Here is a 24,279-nt window from a genome sequence, read left to right as displayed (position 1 = left end):
AACATGTTAGCAATAGCACTTTTAAACAGAGCCAGGCTATTGCCCCCTCAATCCAGTTCCTCATTGTCTTACTCATGAGGGTTAGCCAGAATTTGGGAGATTTCCAACCTTCAGCATGGTAATGACATGGGGATCTGCAGGCTGTAGTTATGGTATTAATAGTATCTTTCAGTTTTGCTTGTCCAGAAAGGGGGGGGGGGGCTTGCTACCAACTACACCCGTACTGTTGTAGCCTCCAGTACAATAACTTCACATTTGGAAATGTGGCAAAATTCAGAATATTAGTAGCACCATTCAGGGAGACATAATGACTTCCATGCGCAACTGCTCCAGGATCTGGCACATCATGATAATAATAATAATAATAATAATAATAATAATAATAATAATAATAATAATAATAATAATAATAATAACAATAATAAATACCCAGGAGCAAGCACATAAGAAAACCCCCCTGTTACCAAGTACTCCTTTAGTGCAGTACATCACTAGTTAAGTATGGCCATAAAATTAACAAAGATAATTCCTCAGGGCATATTTGACCAGGAGGATTGCCATTAAGCCAACTTGAAAGTGAAGAGGAAAACATACCAAAGTAAACCTCTGGCCTGATAACATGTATATACAGTATTCTCAACAAAAGCTTTAATAAACAAATTTTTCTATGTAAGGTGTAGAACATGTTTCACCTGCCATAACAGTTTATATTAACACTGTCACCCTTCTTAAAGCGTGAGAGCAATTAATTATTTATTTATTTTAAATTGAGGGTAAGGGAGCAGCATGAGGCTATGTTTACTTACCGCCCAATAACCTAATTGCTATTTTCAATGTGATAAAGAAACATATGCCAGACCTGTCTGCCAAACAGCTTCTTAGGTCCCCATTCCACAATGCTTCAAAGAAAGGACAAGATATATTTCTACACAGTGCTCTCGGTAGGAGATCCTTACATAGGAAGAAACAAATTCTTTATATTCAGCAGCGCTGTTCCAAATGAAGTGCAGAAATTTATAATGCTTGATAAAAGTGTAATAAAGGTTAACAGCCTTCCAAGTAGCAGAAAACCCTCATCATTTGCTGTAGTGTTTCTTCTAAACCCGCTTATGAGCAGAAGCCAAGGTTTTAACTGCAAAGTTGCTGTCAAAAGCCAGCTAAGTCCCCTGAAGCTATGATGAACAAAAGGGGCCAAGGTCTATAGTAATGCTACAGTCTTTTGATCACTACAAGCCATTCTCACTGACAAAGCAGTCTTTCCATAGATCCAGTTGCTCAAACACCACCTAACCTGGTTTCATGGCTACTATCCCTGCTTGTTATTGTCCCTCTTGTGAGAAAATGCCATAGGAGGGCGCCATTATCCACTGGGTATGAAAGAACTGTTATCAAATGGTAGTGAGACCGGGCTGCTGAAAAGCATTTCAAATATGAAATTTTTAATCCCCATACCATTTCTATGTCCACCACATTATGGTTCAATTATATGTCTCGTTATAACCAATGCTCATAACCTAGTGGCTTGTTTGGCCTACCCCAATATTTAACTGGCGTACAGGAGCCTTATTTCTCCAAATTTGTGTACGCTAAAAATTGCCTTAAGGGGATGCTCGGATTGCCCTGTGGAATTGGTGGGGCGGGCAGAGGGGGGGGGGAGTTTTCCCCCACCACCCCCCGCTGTAATATCACAACCCATGTGTTGTGACCCTCAGTAAATCAGTTTAATTTCAAATTAATTCATTTTAAGCTCACTCAATTCAAATATACTAACTTAATAAATTAAACCATTCTTATAATTCATTAAGCACAATCCATTCCCATATACTGACTTAATAACCTAAATCATATTTTTTTTTAAATCACTTTATGTTCAACCAATTCCCATATAATCGCTTCAATAAATTAGCTCGTTTTAATTCATTCTTCTTATGATCAATTCATTCCAGTATACTAGCCTAAATTAAATTAGATCATTTTGATTCATTTATTTTAAGTTCAATCAATTCAAGTCTATTGACTTAAATCCATAAAATCATTTTTATAATTCAATTCGAGCTCAATCAATTTTACTATACCGACATAATAAATAAATCATTTTATCAATCAGTTTATGCTAAACCCCTTCAAATATACAGTTTAAATAAATTAAATCAGTTAATTTCTCAATCCACTCAAGTATACTGACTTAAAAAATTAGATCATTTTGATTCATTCATTTTAAGCTCAATCGATTCAAGTCTACTGACTTAAATCTATTAAATCATTTTAATAATAATTTTATGGCATACTTGTTATGACTGACCATCTAAAATAGCACCAAGCAAATGATAGTTTATTCCATACCTCATCAAATAATCTCCCTAATGAAGTAAATAGTCTGAAGACAAATCATGACTTGCCCAGAGTTGCCCAAGTGAGATGGGCAATATATAGAATATAATGTAATATAAACAAACAAACAAAGAATGTTTATTTTAGATGATTTCTTTGTGTGTGTGTGTGTGTGTGAAGTAATGCCATGAAGTAAGTGGTAGAGCCTTAACCCTACGCGTGTTGCAAAGACCACAAGGGCCTCTTCCATCCTTATCCAGGGAAGTGCTAATCTCTCCTTTCATACAACATCACGGCCATTACCAGTTTGCTGAACCGGAATGAATGGAAGCAACCCACCACTTTTGCAGATCGGTGTCTAATTGAGATGCCTCAAGTGAAGGGGGGGAGGGAAGGGCGCCGGCATGCTGAAGTCAGGCCTTGCCCTGTCCCCCCCCCTACAAAAGCAAACCTCGGCGCAACCTGCCATGCTGGGAACGGTGTGCGTGCAAGCCACGTGGCACACACCCCGGCGCCACCCTGTGTGCGGCCCGCCCGAGACCCCTGCACTCGCAACACAAACCACGTGGGGGAAGGTGCTGCTGCCGCTCCCTCCCCAGCACTCGCCCTGGTGAAAGCTCTGTGACCATCACCAACTGGGCCGTCCGAACCACGATCACAGCAGGCAAGCAGGCGAAGCCTCCGCGCGCCCCGCCGCCACCCACACAAGGTGGGGGGGCGGAGCCACCGGCCCCCGTAAGCCATCCGACCACCATTCCCCTTTCCCCAAGCAAAGTAAACCTGAGCTGCCCCTGGCGATCCTTAGCGATCCCAGGGGTTCCGAAAAGGCATCGTCCTCAGCTTCTTCCTAGCGGGAGAAAAGGCTCGCTGGTCCGTTTTGCGGTGAGCTCGTCGGCAAGGGAAGCCAGGGGAGGGCAAGCAAGCCCTGATAAAGGGCACATGCCCCGCCCCTCGGCTTTCCCAGAATGCCCGAGCGGCCGCTGATTGCTCAGGGGCGTTCCCACGCTATCGCGGGGAACGCCCCCCAGCTGATGGGGGAGCCGAGTTGGTTCCCGCCATCGGCAATTTTCGTCCAGGCGATATTTCGCCTGGCCTTTCATATTTATTATAAATTTCAACTAAATCAATAAAAAAGCAACATTTTCAGTCTCACATTCATACATTTTTTCAGTGACCTTGTAAAGAACAAAAAAATGGTTCATCTTTTCCTACCTCAAGTACGCCTCCACACACTTTCTTATTTTATTCAGAAATCTGGTGGATTGCTAACACCTTTCTACAAGTTTTAGTTAGATTTTTTACATTTCTTTTACTATGTTTCGTTCTGCATGGGAAACAATAATGGTATATTTCTGACCATCGGGCAAAAATGTAATCTAGGTATACATTGAACAAATTTCATAGTCACTCCATAAGTAAGCTACATCCATATTTTAACATTTTTTCCAGTTAATCTTTTTATATATGCAGAGTTGCCATTTTTTCCCAATTCATTTGCCACATTTGTGATTTCCTTTTCAACAAGCTTTACTTGAACAATACATTTTGTAGCATATATTATAAATCTGTTTTTGACATACTATTTGTGTGTGTGTGTGTGTGTGTTTGCACCTTTGCACCTTTGAGTCAGTGTTGCCTTCTGGCAACTCCAGTCCCTACAGTTTCCTTAACAAGTTGTTTAGTAATGATTTGCTATTAACTTCTTCCTAGAATTAAGAGAGAGTGACTGGTTAAAGGTTACGTAGTGGATTTTGTCCTAAGGCAGAAGTACATTTCACACTCTCCCAATTTATAGCCTAATGCTTAATCATAACTCCAAACTGGCTCTCACTATTACACAAATCTCTAAAATTGTCTTTCCAACAAATGAATACTTTTTGTTTCTATGTACATTCTTGTATAGATACCAATTTCACTTTATAGTGGCAATAAAGTAAATGGCATACAAAATAAAAACAAAGTAGATAAAACTATTAAAATTATGATTTAAATTAAACAAAACCAACACCCCAAAAAAGTTGCAAAATGCCAACAAAGTAAAATATCATGGGATCTCCAAGCGCATTGACCAAACAATGTTTGAGGGCTTTCAGGAAGGCCAGCAATAAAGAAATATTTTTATGCATGGATATCTACTGTGTAGTTATATTGCAAACAGGATAGTATCTGTGAGTTAGCTATTTCCTCGCATATAATGAAGTGGTCATGAAACATTATTTAGTCATGGATTCAAACTTATATACATTCTTTGCCATTCTGTTGTGTAGGGATAATCTACCAGAGACTAGTGTACAAGTGAGATCTTTTATCCAAAGAGAACTTAATAACTCTACCTTCCAAATATGGACCACAAAAGTGGTGACCAAATAAAGTTTAGGAAATGCAATTGTTTTTATTGAAGGAAAACATTATAAAAACATTTCAATGGGAAAAGAGAATGAAAGAAAAATACCAGTCAGTGGAGGATTCAATAAGAAAATAATGTTTCAAATATAAGCAGTACTGAGGGAATAGCAATGAAAACATGAAAAAAGTTCATGAAGTCTTAGTGGGGTGCATTAACAGTTAATGCGACATGGCAATAAGGGCAAAGTAACAATCATTGGGCAAATGCCACTCAGTAGGGAAATAGCATTTAAGCAGCGTTGAGGGAATAGCAATGAGCAGTCCTTGGAGGCTAACAAAGGAACAGCATGTGCAATGCAATTTTTAGGGTAAAGAAAGGTTCCAATACATGTTTTTTTGACACTGAAAGGGGGGAACTGAAACAGAAGCAGTAGAAAGGAGAGAAAAAGAGGGATTTTAACCAACAAATGAGAATAATAACAATAAATAAAAAAGAGAAATGACAAAAAGGAAAAGTAGGTTGAAAAACAACTTATATATACATATAAATAATAGATAAGGGGTTGAGGGAGAGAATAGATGTCAAGCAGTGTTCCCTCTAATTTTTTGGGGGGGTGGGCGGAAAAGTATAGTGTCTGAGCGGCAGTCCCTTTGAGACTGGGCAGCACAGAAATAATAAACAAACAAACAAACAAATAAAAAAACCACCCTGTTTTGCCTCAGAGAATTTCAAAATAAAATACTGTACTGTGTGTCTATAACAGTGAGCTCATAATAGGGCAACTCTATCAATATCAAAATGCCACTTAAATAGTTCAGCTAGTTTCAAACTAGATTTTGGTTTTCTTTCTCTCTTCCTTACTCCCATTCTTTTTCTTTCTCTTTTCCTTCCTCTCTTTTTTCTATCTGCTTCTCTCTCTTCCTCTCTCTCTCCTTCCCTCTCACTCTTTCCCTCTCGGCTTCTGGGCAGGTTTGGAAAACTCTGAGTTGATGATGATTTTTAAGTGAGCGATTGCTCACTGCTCAGCTTAGAGGGAACTATGATGTCAAGCATACATTTACATCTTATTATTCTTACTAATGAAAATTGGGAATAGGACTATTCTCAGAGTGAGAAAGAGGAACTCTGTGAGGGGAAAGTAGTGCTTCCTTTTCTGAATACACTAGCTTCAGTTCGGGGGCTAAAAAGGGCTATTTTTCTAACAGCATGGGAGAGGCTAATTTCAATTTTTGGAAGACCCACCAGCTTCCATTTTATTGAAAGTGTAAGAAGAATTCCAACAGACCTTAGCTTGTTAGGTGGTCATGATGACTTCTCCATTAAAGAGATTTGATCTTCAAAATGTCAGACAATTTGCTGGAATAAGCAGAAGTTTTTTAGGAAAGAGAAATGATCAGAGCAAGACATCTAGTTCTTACAGATTATTTTTCAGTGACTTTAGCTAGAGAAAAAAACCCTTCAGCATAGAGATGTTCTTCTTTTTTTTTAAGCTGATTGGCAGAAAAATCATAGTATTTATATGGAATTTTCTCAATTGGGATTACTTTGAAGGTGGTAGAGGACTGAAGGATCATCCTTTGCAATTATTCCCAAAAAAGAACAATTGACTTCTCAGCTTGGGTTATCTTAATTGTCTTCTGACTGGAGCTTGGAACCCCAGTGAGAATCAACCTTTCCTCTTATGTTCAGTGTTAATATTGGTTTATAATCTAAACAATCTACAATAGAATAGAATAGAATAACAGAGTTGGAAGAGACCTTGGATGTTTTCTAGTCCAACCCCTGCTTAGGCAGGAAACACTACACCACTTTAGACAAATGGTTATCCAACATTTTCTTAAAAACTTCCATTGTTGAATTTTTTACAACTTCTGGAAGCAAGCTGTTCCATGGATTAATCGTTCTACCTGTCAGGAAATTTCTTCTTATTTGATTAATTTCTACCCATTGCTTCTTGTTCTACCCTCAAGTGCTTTGGAGAATAGTTTGACTCCCTCTTCTTTGTGGCAATCCCTGAGATATTGGAACCCTGCTACCATGTCATTCTTTTCATTAAACTAGACATACCCAGTCCGTGCAACTATTCTTCATATATTTTAACTTCCAGTCCCCTCATCATCTTTGTTGCTCTTCTCTGGACTCTTTCTAAAATATCAACATCCTTTTTGCATCATGGCAATCAAAATTGAATGCAATGTAGTATTCCAAGTGTGGCCTTACCAAGGCATTATAAAGTGGTATCTTCTAACACAATGTCTACATGTTTGTTCTCTCTCTCCACAGTAGGAGTTTTATTCCTATGGGGAACATTGAACAAAAGGTCACATTTGCAAATTGAGTGGAGATGTAAGGGGATAAAGCCTCCTGCAGGCTTTACCCTGTAGTAATCCAGGTCTCCTCTAAGATGTGCTATTTTGCAAGGCCTTTCCCTTTGTATAAGATTAGAATGGTGTCGAATGGGGGTGGGGGGTTAGGGAGTAAAGGTCTCTCAGGAGAACTGAAGAGAAGGGTGTAATAAATTGAGTCAGAGTCACAGCATGTTGTAACCAAAGCTTTATTTATTTTAGGCTTGGCTGCAGTGTTCCCTCTAATTTTTTGGGGGGGTGGGCGGAAAAGTATAGTGTCTGAGCGGCAGTCCCTTTGGGACTGGGCGGCACAAAAATAATAAATAAATAAATAAACAAACAAACAAACAAACAAACAAACAAATAAAAAACCCACCCTGTTTTGCCTCAGAGAATTTCAAAATAAAATACTGTACTGTGTGTCTATAACAGTGAGCTCATAATAGGGCAACTCTATCAGCTTTAAAAACTCATCTTTGCCAGCAGGCCTGGGTCCATTGAGCGCTAACATCTAGCTCCAGCCGACAATATGAATGTAAATTTTTTGATGGGAGGAATGTGGATGACTCTTTTTAAGGACTGGAGTTTTAGACTACATTTTAAGCTTAGATTTCTTATATGTTCTATTTTTTTGTATTTACCTTTGTTGTGAGCCACCTCAAATCTACAGAAAAAGGCAGCATAGAAATCAAATAATAAATAAATAATAAAATGTAGGACTTGATACTTCTCTCTCTCTTGCCTTTGGGTAAAAAATGCCCTGATTTATAATGTAGCACTAACCACAGAAAATAGGGTTGTGATTTATCTTGGCAATGCAGAATTGGTGCTCAAGTCTTCAGACAGATTTTGTTCTTGTATCTACTGCTAGTTCAAGACAAAACAATTCACGACAATATAATTTATTCCTAAATGTCTTATTTAAAGTGTGGCTTATTACAGCTTTAATGATAAAATGTTTGTAGTTCAAAAAACTTGGCTCTGAAAGGAGAATCTTTTTTCACTCCTTCTGTGAAAGGTAGCATTACAGAGAGTCTCAGTGGCACTTTTGAATGACAGTTTATCTATAGATATGTGCCACTTGGTTAGAGATAATATGATGACTGAGGGTGTTATTGATGCTACAGAAATACAACAGCCTGAATTTTTGAGAAAGAAAAAAAGAACCTTTATCTGCAGAGATTTTTTTGTGTGCGTTATTGGAAATCTTAACAGACAGACAAGATTTGATATAATAGAGAACTTTGCTTTATTGTATTTTCATAAACCATGAATACTTCTTAAATTAAGTACTACAGAATGAAAAAAAGGTACTTGGAAAGCTTATGTTGAATGTTGCCATGGTCCATTCAAAAAACTAATCTAATAAAATGGTGTCATATAAAACATACAAAATACAAAATGCTATATCTCTACTTATAATTCAGATCATTGGACCCATCCATCAAGAATAAAATTTGTGGTTGTTTGTTTCAAACCAAGTTAGGGAAGGATGAGTTCAAGGAACCAGAAACAACTGCCCTGGTTCATTTCTCTGGCTTTTCCCAACCCTATTCCCCTGAGTTATGCTGGGACCAAACTTTTTCAGAATTCTTGGGAAACATGGTCTCATCAAGTACTAGGTTGTGATTTCGGCTGATCTGGAGGACACTACCTTGGAGAACTCTGATTTCCCATTATGATTTCCCTTTTCCTTCTCAGAGAAGATGTGTTTTTTCTACCTTGCTCTCAGGGTCTTTAAATTTCCTTAGGAATGTTTTGGATGGAATGTTAAATTTGGTCTTATTTTATCAATCAATCAATCAACAAATAAATAAATAAATAATAAATAAGATGTTGATCTTGGGTTACTTGTTTATTCATCTTTCTTCATCTTTTCTGGCTTCCCGATTTGAAAAAAACTTCATGGGATGAATTAATGATAATTTAAAGTATGAGAAGCCAGGAAGACTGCAGAGCACCAGAGACATGATTTCACTGTGAATATAGGGTAATTAATACAGAAATACAAAAATGCTGTAATTCATTTGTAAGTTTTTTCAATTTAATGAAAATAATCAAACAGAAGGAAAGCATTCACAATTTGTCACATAATTAGATTTCACTGTATTTTATTTCAAACATAAGAGTTTTATATTTAAAATAATCTCCCTGCTAAATATTATGAAGCCAATAGCTAAAAAGATCTTCAGTAAAAGTAAACAATTTATGAAAGAAAATCTGATTTTGATATTGCTTTTCTAGATTATGGATTCTTCTCCATTCCCTTAAAACCATGCCTTTTCATGGCTGTTCAGGAAAAATCCAATCATTGCATTCTATTAGGTGTTATTGCTTTTTAAACTGTCTTTGAGCTAAATAATTGAAAAAAAGTCACTAAAAAATTCCTGTAAGCGAACTCTGAAAATAGTTGTCAGTTTTCATGTAAGTCCTCAAAGTTTTGAAAATTTTGGAAACCTTTTTGGTAGGAAAACTCCTATACAGTAATCCCTCGCTACTTTGCAGTTCATCTTTTGTGGATTTGCTACTTCATGGGTTTTCAAAGGGGGCTCAAATCCATTAAATCCATTGAAAATTTTTAAATCCATTAAAAATTCATAAAATTCTTCTACAGTACTACTGTACTCTATTAAAGAAACTGGTAGGATATCACATGCAGTTCCAGCTGAGAAACATTATAGAATGACTGTTTAATGCAAAGGGTGGATTTTAAAAGTCCAAATACTCGTTAAATACATAAAAAATATCTTTCTTCTACTTTGCGGAAATTTGTTTTTCATGGATGGTCTTGGAATGCATGCCCCACGAAAAATGAGAGATCATTGTACTTCTATTTGCTAATGAGATTGGCATAATTTCTCATTTACCTGCTTGTTTATTTTATAAAATGAAGAAATTATAATAGAAAATTGCATGAGAATAGCAAGGGAGATAAAAGCTGCTCTTCCAGGACTAAGTCTGGATAAACTGCATGCAATTGAAACCAATTTGCAGAATTTCCATCAATTGCTGACTTGCAGAAAAATTGCTAGCTTGGCCCAGCAAAATTACCAGTGAAAATGTGACTCTAAGGTTTTTCTGAAAGGGTGTGTGGGTCACTTTGTATTTCTTTCTCTTTTTTTCCTTTTTTCCCTTTTTTTTTAATACAGGCCAAGCTTTACAGATGACGATTGGAAAAGAGTTTGCACTGTTTGCACTATTTTGCTTATTTCAAGAAGTATTGAAGCTTTAAAAGTCAGGGTGGGGAACAATGATCTTTTTATGATTTGCTGACTGCACCTCCTGGAATTCCTGAGCCAACCATGCCATCATTCCCCACTTTTATTTAAAGGAAGAAAATGCTTCAGTTATCTAGTTTCATTCATGGTATGGCCTAGAGATGAGGAATACGGGAAGAATAGAAAAGAGGAAAATATTTATAGTCAATTGGCACAAAATAACTACAGCCCTAAAACAATACATAAAAATAAACTCAAATAAAATAAGAATAATAAAACTACCATGTAGACTCTGCTGGTTAAAAAATATTCTTACACATATAAGAAGTAATTATAAAAGAATGAAATATAATAAAGCAAAACAGAATAGAAGACATTCTAAGCCTTCCAATAGTAATTGCTGCAAATAAGCTTAGAGACACCATTTGTTTTCTGGATTCTGGTTAGAACTTTGGTTAAATTGGAAATAACGCTTACTGAATGCAGGATTTCATAAACAAAAACTCCATCTTTATTTCTCCTCTCCTCCATATTCAAAATGCATCACAGGCAGACACATTCCTTCCTCTCTTATCTTTAACAATTAGAGCACACCAAAGCATTCCTCCAGGTCTCCTCCCTTATCTTAAGATTTATGTTTAACAGCTGTTAAATAGCAGAGAATAAACTAACTTACTTCGTAGCCATACCGGCACACGTCCATGATGGATTTACAACATTGAAAACTCCGCCCTTCTTCCCTGCTGGCACCCAGACGTGATGAATAAATCACTTCAGTAATTAACCTGTTCCCCCCCTTAATATCTCTTCCCTAACACTTGTTCCCTGTGCCTTTGCACCCTCCTGAAATGGGGATTTAACCATCTATTATCTGTCTCTTCTTCACTGGAGTCTGGACTCATAGCAACGTCCTGTGGCTGGCCTCCCACCTGTTCTAACACCTGTAACCCAGGACCTGCCACTAATTCATAAACACTATCTGTATCAGAGTCAGCAACCTCTTCGCTGTCCTCCAACTGACTAGGAGTATATACAACAATTTGTAATAGCAGAGTTCAATCTGAAAGCAGAAAATAAACCACCTCTTATTCACTGAGTTCAGTTTCTACTAGTAGTTGGTATACATATACCAGTATGTAGGTTCCATAAGAAAGGACCTGGAAGAAATATGTGTACAAGGTTTCAGGTTCATTCTTGCCACAGGGACAAATGATGAATTCAAAAAATGCCATATTTGTTCAAATTATGTCCACAATACCTGCCTACAAATAAACAAACAGATTGCCACTTTTGTAACAAAACCCAATATTTCCTAATTACACCCCAAACAATTGCAATGATCTAACACAAATTGATTTTACAGAAGATAATGTTGGAAAACCATTACAAAACCTAAAACCATCCCTATCCATTGGACCTGATGGTCTATGTACATATTTCTTTAAAAAGCTTTCCACAATCATAGTGGAACTTCTAAGCAATCATAGTGGAACTTCTAAGCATACTTTTTGAAAAATCCTTCAGGACTAGCCTCTTACCCAACTTATGGTCGCTAGCCACAGTCATCCCTATCTTCAAAAAAGGACATCCAAAGAACATTGAAAATCACAGACCAATCTCTTTAGGTTGCATCACCTGCAAAGTCATGGAATCAGTCATAAATCAATCCATCACCCCTCACCTAGAAACTAGCAACCTACTCCCTAACTAACAATTTGGATTCATAAAAAAATTATCCAGAACGTGCAACTCCTACACTACCAAAAAACCCATATGGACTTCACAACTCAATCAAGGTAAATCAATAGATGCAATTTACATAGACTTTTGTAAAGCCTTTGATTCAGTAGTAACATAGAAACATAGAAACATAGAAGACTGACGGCAGAAAAAGACCTCATGATCCATCTAGTCTGCCCTTATACTATTTTTTGTATTTTATCTTGACATGACAAGATACATAACAAACTACTTCAAAAAATCTTATGGCATCTCTGGTCCCCTTCATGATTGGATAACTGTATACTTGTCCAAGTTAAAATAGTTAAAACATAGAGTGCCCTATCAAATCCTGCACCTGTCAACAGTGGTGTCACTCAAGGCAGCATTCTAGGACCAACACTATTCATTCTTTACATAAATGACATTCATGATCATATTATAAGTAACTGTGTTCTCTTTGCTGATGATGTTAAACTATTCAACACCACAGACAATACTTCTATTCTTCGAAAAGACCTATACCATGTATCACAATAGTCTGATAAATGGCAACTTCAAATCTCAACCAATAAATGCTCTGTTTTATACATTTGCAAAAAGAATCAGAAAACAAAATACAAACTTGGAGGACACAACTTTGTAGATGACCCTCACTCTGCTAAGGACCTTGGAATACTCATATCTAATAACCTAAGTGCCGGAGTAATTGTAACAACATTGCCAAAAAGGCACTAAGGATTGCTAACCTAATCTTGTGTAGCTTCTTCTCTGGGAATATTAAGCTGCTAACCAGAGCATACAAAACATTTGCCAGACCAATCCTTGAATACAGATCACCTGTCTAGAACCTGCACTGCATATTGGACATTAATATAATTGAGAGAGTCCAGAAATATTTTACAAGAAGAGTCCTCCACTTCTCTGCTCGTAACAGAATACCTTATTCCACCAGAGTTGAAATTTTGGGCTTAGAAAACCAAGCTATGTCACCTTCGATCTGATCTAAATGTAGTTCATAAAATCATCTACCACAATGTCCTACCCATCAATGGATACTTCAGCTTCAACTGCCCAACACATTTGCACAAAATAGGTTCAAACTCAATGTAAACCACTTGAATCTTAACTGCAGAAAATACCACTTCAGCAACAGAGTGGTGAATGCATGGAATGCACTACCTGACTCTGTGGTTTCTTCCCCAACCCCCAAAAACGTTAACCTTAGACTGTCTATAGTTGTCCTCACCCCATTTCTAAAAGGTCTATAAGGAGAGTGCATAAGACACCACTGTGCCTACCACCCCTGTCCTACTGTCCTATTGTCTAAATTTACCTACACCTACTTTGCTTTTGTTTATGTTGATGCTGTAGCTATTACCTTGTACACATTTTGAAAAACAAACAAATAACCAAATAAAGTAAAATAAAATAAAATCAATGGGGTTTTATAAAACCTTCAATCCAATACTATGGAGGGTAGAAATTAATGTAACTTAAAAATAAGGCTCTACAATGTGCTGAGCAAACCGGATTATACAGATTCTTAACCAGACTTAAAGGTTTCCCAAAAGTAATCCATCCTTGTTGATTGTCTATAACATTCAAGTCACTCTGACATGCAATATTGAACAATCTTCAGCAAATATCTCATCTGCCACTTTCTCTAGGTTTAGAGATAGCAAAGAGTAGGTAGAACGGCTGCAATAATGCAAGTCATCTATTGTTTTTGTTTTTGTTTTTACTTTCCATCCTGATCCCAAGTTATCAAGGAGAATTGGTGACATGAAGTCATTAGGGAGAAAAGTAGGGCCATTGCTAATGGAAAACAGAAGTTTGAGCCACTAAGACAGACGACAGAGGTAACATTTTTATGCCAAAGGTGCTTTTCCAAAAGGCAAATAGACTTTTCCTCTTTTTTTCTTTCTTGAAAACATTTTGTTTCTCATCCAATAAGTTTCTTCAGTTCTTGGATGAGAAGTGAAGTGTTTTCAAGGAGAAAAAGAACAAGAAAGTTCAGTTGTCTTTTGGAAAAGCACCTTTTGGGAGACAACCATGACCTGGATGATTGAGAATCTCCATACAAAGGTAACATTCTTGTTTCCATGAAAATTAGAAAGTTTAGACACTGGAGGAGTGCTTGAAAAATGTTAGATTTGATAGCATCCAAGAACTTTAGATTACTAAAGGGACACATCTCTATACACTATACATTACATAGATTTAGCTTTAAACAGCTTGATGGTCACAGGAATGCATCAACTTACCTTAAAATGAAAAAAAGCCCAGGATTGCCTTTGGCATGGAAAACTCTAAGCTGTTCCTATAAACTTTCAGAGTCTTAAAAAAAAACCCAACACCATCCGGATATTCAACGCCTGGAGTTTGTTCCATTTTTAAAGTTTTTATATGCCATGGATGCTTATGATGTTTACATGACTTCCCTAGGCTGTAAAAGTCTCTTGCCACATACCTCCTAGAGACCAATGAGAACACACAGAGTCGCCCTCCTCCAGGTCCGCTAAACAATGTAGGCTGCCGGGGCCGTGGGGGAAGGTCTTCCCTGTTGTTGCCCCGACTTTATGGAACCAACTCCCCCCCAAGGTCTGTATGTCCCCCCACCCTGCTGGCTTTCCATAAGGCCGTGAAGACTTGCCTATGTCAGCATGCCAGGGGCCTTAAAACAACCACTAGCTTGTCCACGTGTTTGAATTAGTTTGAATGATGAGCATGTATGCAATTAAATTGTCTTAGTTTTAATGATGATTTTAGAGATAAGGGGTTTTTTTCCTTTACTTCTTTTTATTATTATTGTTAATTGTAATTTTTATACTGTTGTAAGCCGTTCTGAGTCCTTTGGGAATTGGATGGCACAGAAGTCTGTCTAAATGAATGAATGAATGAATGAATGAATGAATGAATGAATGAATGAATGAATAAATAAATAAATAAATAACACAAATTGTAAGCTCTTCCTCTTTACACAATTGTGGTAAAATTTGTAAACCTCTCCTTTGTCTTTTTAAGCAACAAAACAGTATTGCCAAATAATTGTTGATTAAATTCTTTCTTTTTTTGTAAGAATAGCAACCATTTAATATGTATAAATATTGTACAGTAGAGCAGCTAAAACACAGACCTGTTTTTCTTCTCAACTGACTGGAGTATCAGCAGTAAGATAACCATATTTATTGAACTTAACTTGAGTGGCTGTGTTTTCATGTGGCATCTTGATTAGTGAAAGTAGCCATCAGTCAATAGGTGTAACAGCAAGCTTCTATCAAAGTCAATCTCTTGGAATGGAACTGGAGGCTGATTTTAGTCAATAAAGCAAAGTATAAAAGATGTTGCTGTCTCCTGGTATATTTTTCTATTAGGACTTACAAAATAACCACTCTTCCATTGTAGAATTGTTTTCTCTTGGGTTAGGAAGAATAGAATATGAATACAGTAAGTACTGATGTAACAAGTGACAAGGAAAAATAAAATGGAAGGGAAAAGAGAAATCTTGTTATGTGGCTTTCTTTTCTTTTTCTTTTGGTTGTAATCTAATACAAAGAAATTGTACTGGGCTCCCCAATTTAAAAAGCCACTGCTTATTGCCAGGTCTGCTACTGATAAAACAATTGTTATCCATGATGTATGAAGATGTTGACCTGGTATGTGTCTGAAAACCTTGTCAAGGGAAAGGGAAGGAGAAAATCAGGACTACCTCTACACATTGGGTTCCATGACACAACAGGCCAGAGCTAAAAGGTGGGTTAGGGGCATAAATATATAACAATACCATTTCACTGACCAAGCTTCCATCAGACAGTTTACCAGCTCAATTTTGAATATTTGCTAATGCAAATGAGTGGCAGGAATGGTATAGAGATACCATGACATAATCACCACCTTTTTGATTGGATATTTCTCTTACTGGAATGATTTCTGACGGATAATGAACTATTTTACTTGCTTTGTCCTAGAGATTTCCATATCTGAGATCAAATAATTCAGAATTTAATTTCTGCTATGATGACTGTAGATCTGTTCCAAGTGATATCTTCACAAACAGAATTTGGTATGCTGTTTATTTGGAGCCAGCAATCTGAAAATGAAAGAGCTCTCGGTAACTCTGTTTTCACTCACAGATAATTGTTAGGTTTGCAAAGGATGAGTAAAAGCTAGTTAAAAGGATAAAATTGAGAGATGATTTTCCCACCTTAACTTTGGCAAGTCTATTGAAACACTAGCTGATTCATGGAACATAATAATGGGTTGGCTTGATGTTATCATAAATGTTTATTTCTGTCTACCAGAGGGAATAAAAATCTATATTCATGTTGGCAAATTTATGACACGCATGCCACAGGTGGCACGCAGAGCCCTCTGTGCCTCCCACTAACCAGCTGGCATTTGCAGAGTAGGACACATGTAGGGATGTGCACATGTGTGGGAAAGGTGGGGTACATGCACAAGGGGCACTCAAAATCACATTGCATTTTGGAGGTTTATGGACATGCACGCGTCCACACTATGCCCCATTTTTGGCCTGGAAGGTCTCCTGCACCAATCTGGAACTCAAATTTTGGCATGGGAGTGCTGTGCAAGCCCTCTCCCAGACCCTATTTTGAACGTTGAAAGCCTCCTGCACCAACCTGGAAGCTAAAAATGTGTGAGAGGGGATTGGGATGCATACATGGGGCATACATGCATATATGCAGGGAATGTGGATACATGCATGGGGAGGCACATATTTGGGGATGCTCACATTGCATTTTGGAGTTTCAAATGTGCACAGGTGCATTTGTGCATGCACAGGTATGCTTTGAGCACTTAGTGCCAAAAAGGTTAACCATCACTGATCTATATAATTAGCATAAAACAAGTATGTTCTTGAGGTCTCTAAAAATCAACCAATTTTATATTGCTGTCAATTATTACATAGCACTTTCTCCATCTCTTCTAACTATAGTTTACTTTGAAATTAATTATTGGGAGTTAAATGTTTTTAAAAAAAACATTTAACAATTGCAAAATGCTTTCAGGTTCGCTTATGGAATAACAGGTTATATATTAAATGAATATTAATTGTATCCCTTTGTATCCATATGCAGGTAACTTCTGGTGGAAGAGCAAATTACTATGTATCTTACAAAAGGGAACCCTTTACTCAGATAAAATTACCCAAGTATTCACTACCAAAGGTAAATGCATCTCAACAACTACAAAAATAAGTATGATGTATTTGCATGTCATAGTATTATACACAAATCAATTGTTACATTTATATAATTTCTATGATTAATAAATTATGGCTAAACTGCTGATATGTGATTCACCATCCAAAAGCCTGAGAATCTTTGCTTTCTTTTCTCTATTCAATACAATGGGGATGTCGACCATAGCTTATTGGCTACATATTTGATAAGCTGCTTTAATGTTATGCTAATAACATCTTATTTTCATTTCTTTTTGGCAATTAGCATGCAACTGGTTAATTGTGTTTGAAAGCATCTGGAAATCAATGGATTCAGTGCATTTGTGATTTCCTACTGAAATAGTTCTATGAGTAGTAATAATATACCCACAAGAAATGGCATTTTACTGGAGACATTTGGCTTTGGATAGCTCTTCTCTTTACTAAATAAATCTATAACTAAGAATTATATTGATAGCGGCTCCAAATTTAGGCATTTCATGTATTAAAAATTGATCATCTTTGTTAGTGGCTGTATCAAAAAACTAGACTCGGTGTCTTTGTTATCTTGACAGCTGTGCTTTGTCTCTTGTAGGCTAAAGGAAACCTTTAGGCTCTGAAGCTACAAATCTTTGAAGAGCAATAAAAAACGTGCAAGTGTATAAATAAAAAATGAAGTAGGATGAAACTTCTTTAAAGATTCTGGAATCTGCCTTCTTCTTCCCCACTGACCACCCTGCAGCCAATTTAAAATTAAGAAACATACAAATAAGAATACCTGAATATCACAATTTATTGGCTTGGTCTAATGGAAAATTGTTTAACATCACTCATAACTCATGATCTTTCCCCTACAGTGGCATAAGGCAGGATAATTGCTTTGAGTCCCAAAGGGCAAAGAAATATAAAGATTGGAAGTAATAAGTCTTTTATCTTCTTTAACAGGACATGCATATTATCAGCACAGATGAGAATCAGGTGTTTGCTGCAGTTCAGGAATGGAACCAAAATGACACATACAACCTCTACATTTCTGATGTCCGTGGAGTCTACTTCACACTAGCCATGGAGAATGTTAAGAGCAACCGAGGACTAGAAGGAAATGTTATCATTGATCTTTATGAGGTATGCACCCAAAGTCATAAGGTGGCGACTTTTCCTCTTATATCCATAATGGCATAGTTGAACTCTGAAAGAACCGTTGTACCTACCTGAACGGTCTTCTCGATGCCCTGGAAGGAGAGTCCAGCATGGGTTTAGCTCAAGTCTTATTGGTAGGACTGAGTTTCAAATTAACATAAATAAATAATAATTAGGTACCGCCCCCTTGCTGCCCCAAGTACCCAGTTTTAAAAAACGAAAAGATGTAAAGGTAATGAACTTTATTAACAACCATAATAACATAAGAAAACAGTATCATCAAACCAAACTCCCATGGTTCTTCGGGAGGGTATGGACTCTCCTTCCAGGGCATCGAGAAGACCGTTCAGGTAGGTACAACGGTTCTTCTCCCATGCCTCCTGGAAGGAGAGTCCAGCATGGGATATACCCAAGGTCCAAGGTTCAGGGAGGGAGATTGTGAACCATGGGTGGTACCTCCCCGCACACCTTCTGGAGTACCCGTCTGCCAAAAGCAGCTTCAGCTGAAGCGAAGGTGTCCAATTTGTAATGGCGAATAAAAGTTGTGGGTGAACTCCAGGCCGCGGCTCTGCAGATATCTTCAAGGGGGGCTTGTGACGCCCAAGCTGCCGAAGAAGCCGCACTCCTTGTCGAATGAGCCTGTATACCACTCGGTGGAGTCCTGGCGCTCGCCTTGTATGCCTCAACTATACATAGTCTCACCCACTGGCTGATAGTATTAGACGATACCTTGAGGCCCAGTTTGCTAGCACTAAACGAAACAAACAAAGCCTCAGTCTTGCGTGAACTGCCGGTACGCCTGATGTAAAGCTTCAGTGCTCTGCGTACGTCTATCTTGTGCCATTTAAGCTCTAAAGGGTGAGTACCGTGAGCACAGAAATCCGGTAACACCAGCTCTAGAGCCCTGTGAAAGTGAGTGTTAATCTTTGGAAGAAAGGTGGGGTCCAGACGTAAACAAACTCTGTCTGGATAAAATTGACACAAGTCTGATCTGACCGACAGGGCGGACAGTTCGGAAACCCGCCTTGCCGAGGTGACTGCCACCAAAAAGGCCGTCTTAAAGGAAAGGTAACGCAATGGAACAGTTCTCAACGGTTCAAACGGTGGCCCCGTGAGGGCCTGAAGGACCAAGGTCAAGTCCCATGTGGGAAAACGACGAACAGGAGGGGGATGCGTGTTGGTAGCCCCTCTGAGAAAATCCTTAATCCAAGGGTGACTAGTTAAAGGTCCCCCATCGTCCCGCTTTATAATGGTGGCAAGCGCTGCGACCTGGCGTTTTAGCGTGTTCGGCGCCAAACCGTTCTCCAAACCCTTCTGCAAGAATTCCAGGACAGGGATGACTGAGGAATCCTGTGGTCGAAGGTTCCTGTCATTGCAGAAGGAATGAAAGGCTGCCCATGTTGCCTGATAAATTCGGACTGTGGAAGGGCGTCGAGCCGCTTGAATAGTCGCGATAACATTCTCGGGAAGGAGACAGCTCCTCAACCTGTCTCCTTCAAATGCCATGCGGTTAAGTGAAACCATTGAGGTTCCGGGTGGTACACGAACCCCTGGCTGAGGCATATCCGGTCGTCCGGTATCCTCCACGGTGGAGAAATGGACAGTTCTCTGAGGTCCGCAAACCACGGTCTCCGAGGCCAATGAGGCGCTAGCAAAATCACCTCCGCCTCCTCCGACAGGATCTTCCTTACCACTGATGGAATGAGTGGAATCGGGGGGAAGGCGTACAGTAGGACCTTTGGCCACTGAAGATGTAGTGCATTGACTCCTTCGGCTCCCGGGGTCGGAAACCGGGAGTAGAACCTCCGGAGTTGGGTATTCTGGGGGGTAGCGAAGAGATCCACCACCGGTTCCCCGAACCGACGCGAGACTTCCTGGAACAGGTCCGGATCGAGCCGCCACTCCGCCGGGTCCAGTTCCTGGCGACTGAGCCAATCCGCCTGCTTGTTGTCCTCCCCCGCGATGTGCTCTGCATGGAGGGAGGAAAGATGAGTCTCCGCCCAGTTGAAGAGGAGGACCGTCTCTTCCATCAACCTGAGAGAGCGCGTTCCGCCTTGGTGATTTAAATGCGCCCTGGTCGCAACGTTGTCCGTGCGTACAAGGACGTGGTGACCTTCCAGTAAGGTGGCGAAGGCCAGCAAGGCCAAGCGGACAGCTCTCAACTCCAAGAAATTGATGTTTATTGGACATAGCTCCTGGGGGCTCCAGAAGCCCTGAGCCACCTGAGACTGGGTGTGAGCCCCCCACCCCAACAGGCTGGCGTCTGTGGTGAGGATCGTGTGATGGCATGGTCCGAAGGAAGTGCCCTGCCGCAGTGCTGCAGATCTCCACCAGCGGAGAGAGAGTTGCAACTCGCGTCCCACGACGGTTAGACGGTGTGTATGGCTCAGTCTGCGACGCTGAAACGGAAGCAAGGTCCACTGGAGCAGTCGATAATGGTAACGGGCCCAAGGGACAATGTCCACACAGGATACCAGGGTCCCGAGTACCTTTGACAGGAAGGACAACGGCACCGTTCGGCTCTGCTGAAGGCCGCCTATGAGAGAACAGATGCGGTGCTGTCTCTCCGGAGATAGATACACTCTTTGAGAGACCGTATCTATCACCGCACCCAGATGAATGAGTCTGGTGACAGGAGCCAAATGGCTTTTTGGCATGTTGATGGTAAAACCATGACGCTGTAGACAAGACATCGTGGTTCGTAAGTCCTTGTGCGCCCTCTGGCGGGTTGGAGACAGAAGTAAGATGTCGTCCAGATATGCGAGAATCCGTATAGGTCGGGACCGCAGATCGGCCAGTAGTGCATCCAGTACCTTCGTAAAGGTACGTGGGGCCGATGATAGGCCAAAGGGCATGGCCCTGTACTGGTAATGGACGTTGTGTAGACAGAATCGAAGAAATTGTCGATGGTACGGGTGTATGGGGATGTGCAGGTAGGCCTCCTTTAGATCCACTGAAGTAAGCAGGTCCCCTGCCCGAACAGAGGCCAGGATGGAGCGGAGGGAGGCCATCTTGAACCGTCGGTACAGAATATACTGGTTGAGACGTTTGAGGTTCAAGATGAGCCTGCAACCCCCGGAGGCCTTGGGTACAAGGAACACCCTTGAATAGAATCCCGTACCCTTGGAATTGTCCTGAACGGGTTCGATCGCCTGGATTTGTAAAAGGTGGAGAATTTCCTGATCTAACAGAGACCTCCTTTCGAAGTCTCTGGGGACCGGACAGGCAGTAAAATGGTTTGGAGGATCGTGTAGAAACTCGATCTTTAGCCCCTGCGAGATAGTGGCTAAGACCCAAGGGTCTGAGGTGGTAGCTCGCCATCTGTCGCTGAACTTTTGTAGCCTGCCCCCCAAAGGAATGTCGTCCAGGCAGTCACTTGGCACATCTGGCGTTCCGTTGTTGGTATCCCCGGTATGGGCGTCTCGTCTGGGAGAAGCCTCTGCCTCGTTCCTGGGAATACTGTCGGTCATTCCTATAGGATGTGGAAAAGGCCCCCTGCGAGTAAGGTCTGGTCTGCTGCGAGGGGGCGGACCACGAGTCCCACCGAAAGGACTGCCTACGGGAGTACGGGCCAGCCCTGCGGTCCTGGCGGCGGAAAGATCTTGGGAGGACCTTTCTTTTATCCTTATCCTCCACCAGGACAGGATCTAGGGCCTCCCCGAACAATTTTGTACCCTCAAAGGGAGCTGAAGACAGAGTCCACTTGGACTTGGCATCCACCTGCCAGTTCCTGAGCCAAAGCAGGCGCCTTGACGCAATGGTGGAAGCCATAGCCCTGGAGGCAAATTTCGCGGCATGCAGGGTGGCATCTGTGGAAAATTCCGCAGTCGCGAGGAGCTTATTCAGGTCCTGCCGCAGTCGAGTCTCCTCAGGAGCCAGTCTCGCCTGAACCTCCTGAATCCACATAATGGACGCCCGACTGAAGAAGGAGGCCGTGGAAGCTGCTCGAAGAGCCCAAGCGGCCATCTGGTGGGTCTTTTTGAGAAGAGTTTCCGCTCTCCTTTCATCCGGTTTCAAATTGTCCGCCGTCTCTGAAGGCACAACCGTGCGGGAAACCAAAGTGGCCACCGGCTTGTCCACGGGGGGGAACTGGAGCAGCGTCTCCATGCTGTCATCAAAGGTATAAAACCGGCGTTCCAGGTTAGAAGGCCCTTGCGCCGCCGCCGGATGTTGCCACGGGCGCTTGACATTTTCAAGGAAAATCTCCAATGCAGGAACCTTGTCCGATTCCTTAGCGGGTTCCTTGCATAGAGCAGCCGAGGTGCGTGGCCCGTCTGAAGACTCCACTAATGACGTTGCTCCTGGTACATCTAAGGCTTGCTTTGCCTTGCGCAATAAAACCCTATACAAGGAGGGTTTAAAAAGTCCCGCCACTGCTGGCTGCTCTGGAACAGTGAATTCATCATCTGACAGGCCGTCACCGTGGTCACTGTCCTCCTCAAAATCAGTGTGGTCAATGGATACAGAACCCAACCCAGTCGGGGGCGGTGGTGCTGACCAAATGTCTCTGGGCTGGATAGGCTGAGAGGGAAATACATTGGCTCGTTGTGATGCCGCAGCTATGCCCTGCGTAAATGCATTGGCCACAATGTCCTGTATGGCAGGGGCAAATGCCTGCCAAGCATCTGCATTGTCTCTAAGCCCCCCTGCCGTGGGGGTGAAGGTAGATGAAGGCAAATAACATGGTGCCTGTAACTCCACTTGAGACAGAACCTGCCTATGAGAAGAGGTAGGCCTCTCAGACCTCGCTGCAGGTGATGGCAATGGAGGGGGGATCTGCCTGTCAGGGGACCAGTCTCTCTCCGTTGCGGTGCCCTGGAGACCCATGGAAGCAGCAGGTGGAAGGGCAGATGGAGGAAGAGGCTGGAAAGGGCCTATAGTGAGTCCACCTACGATGGGGGGGGACAAGGCCGCCTCCAAACGTTGCTCTAGGGCCTTGATCTTCCTCTCAGCCTCACGAAGGGAGGAACCTGATTGGGAGGACTTATTCTTAGGCTTGGTGGCCTTATCCTTCCCTTTGATAGGAGTGACAGTCTGGGCCTGTTCCTCTGCAATGACCAGTTGGTCTGCCATATTCATGAAATTAATATGGGGCAGCGTACTCACGATCGAATCCACAAAACGTGCACAGCCACAGTTATATTGAGAAACAGAAGGCTCTCACTTGCAAGCAATGGCATGAATACAGAGCTGACAGTGAAAAAGGAAGCGTTTCAATAGGCTGACAGCCTACCACGTGACCTCGTCGGCTGTCTCCGGGCAGGTTTCAGGAGACTGACACTTGGCCCGCTGCCATTTCGCGCCTAATTAAAACGGCAAGGCTATGCCGTTCGCGCTCTTGGCCCGTTGCCAACAAAAAAACATGGCGGCCAGAGGAAAAACGCCTCACAGGGCGAGTATGTACTTCAGCGAGGTCGGGAAGCCTCGCCGCCGCCGCCAACGACAATTTGCCCGTCGCAGGGAGGTTGCCAAAGCCTCCTCTTGCCGCTCGCCCCTGCGAGCTATCGAACAGCTGTTAGGCGGCTTTAAAAGGCCGCCGCGGCTTTCCTTAGGCGCTCTCTGTCCCACGCCGCCGCTCTGAGGCTGCCGACGCCTCCCTTTGCCGCTCGCCCCTGCGAGCGGTCAATCAGCTGTTAGGCGGCTTTGAAGGGCCGCCGCGGCTTCCTTTAGGCGTTCATAGCCATCCGCAGCCCCCGAAAATGGGGAGGGACGGACCCCCCCATCTGGGGTGATTTGGGCTTATTGGACCATCAGGCCCTATAATGATTCCATTATAGCCCCGTTGCTCCTCGGTGGGCAGTACCCGCTGAGAGAAGAGGCCCCAAAAGGAGAAAGGTGGGGGTGGTGCCCGCGGAGGGCAGAGACCCCATCAGATCAGGAACCTATTGAAAAGAAAAGGGAACAAAATTAAAAGGTTCACATAATATTTATTATACATTAATTCACTTTATATACTCAACCTAAAAGGGAGAGAAAAAACTCATGTCCTTAACC

General features: G+C 41.2%; 1 protein-coding gene and 1 non-coding gene across 2 annotated transcripts in view; one reads left to right on the top strand and one right to left on the bottom strand.

The window, feature by feature from the left end:
- LOC139167804 (VPS10 domain-containing receptor SorCS3-like) overlaps positions 1 to 24,279 on the top strand; it is a 624,967-nt gene that overhangs the window by 485,528 nt on the left and 115,160 nt on the right. The window contains exons 8-9 of the mRNA XM_070752751.1: positions 17,063 to 17,152; positions 18,091 to 18,270. Coding sequence (XP_070608852.1) covers positions 17,063 to 17,152; positions 18,091 to 18,270 — 270 coding nt within the window. The remainder of the gene's footprint in view (positions 1 to 17,062; positions 17,153 to 18,090; positions 18,271 to 24,279) is intronic.
- Positions 2,500 to 2,622, bottom strand: LOC139168660 (U6atac minor spliceosomal RNA). Its single transcript, XR_011559331.1, has one exon. It is a non-coding gene; the product is annotated as a U6atac minor spliceosomal RNA (small nuclear RNA).

Source organism: Erythrolamprus reginae, chromosome 5, assembly GCF_031021105.1.
Source record: "Erythrolamprus reginae isolate rEryReg1 chromosome 5, rEryReg1.hap1, whole genome shotgun sequence".
NCBI lineage: Eukaryota > Metazoa > Chordata > Lepidosauria > Squamata > Dipsadidae > Erythrolamprus > Erythrolamprus reginae.
This window is presented reverse-complemented; position numbering and strand designations above follow the sequence as displayed.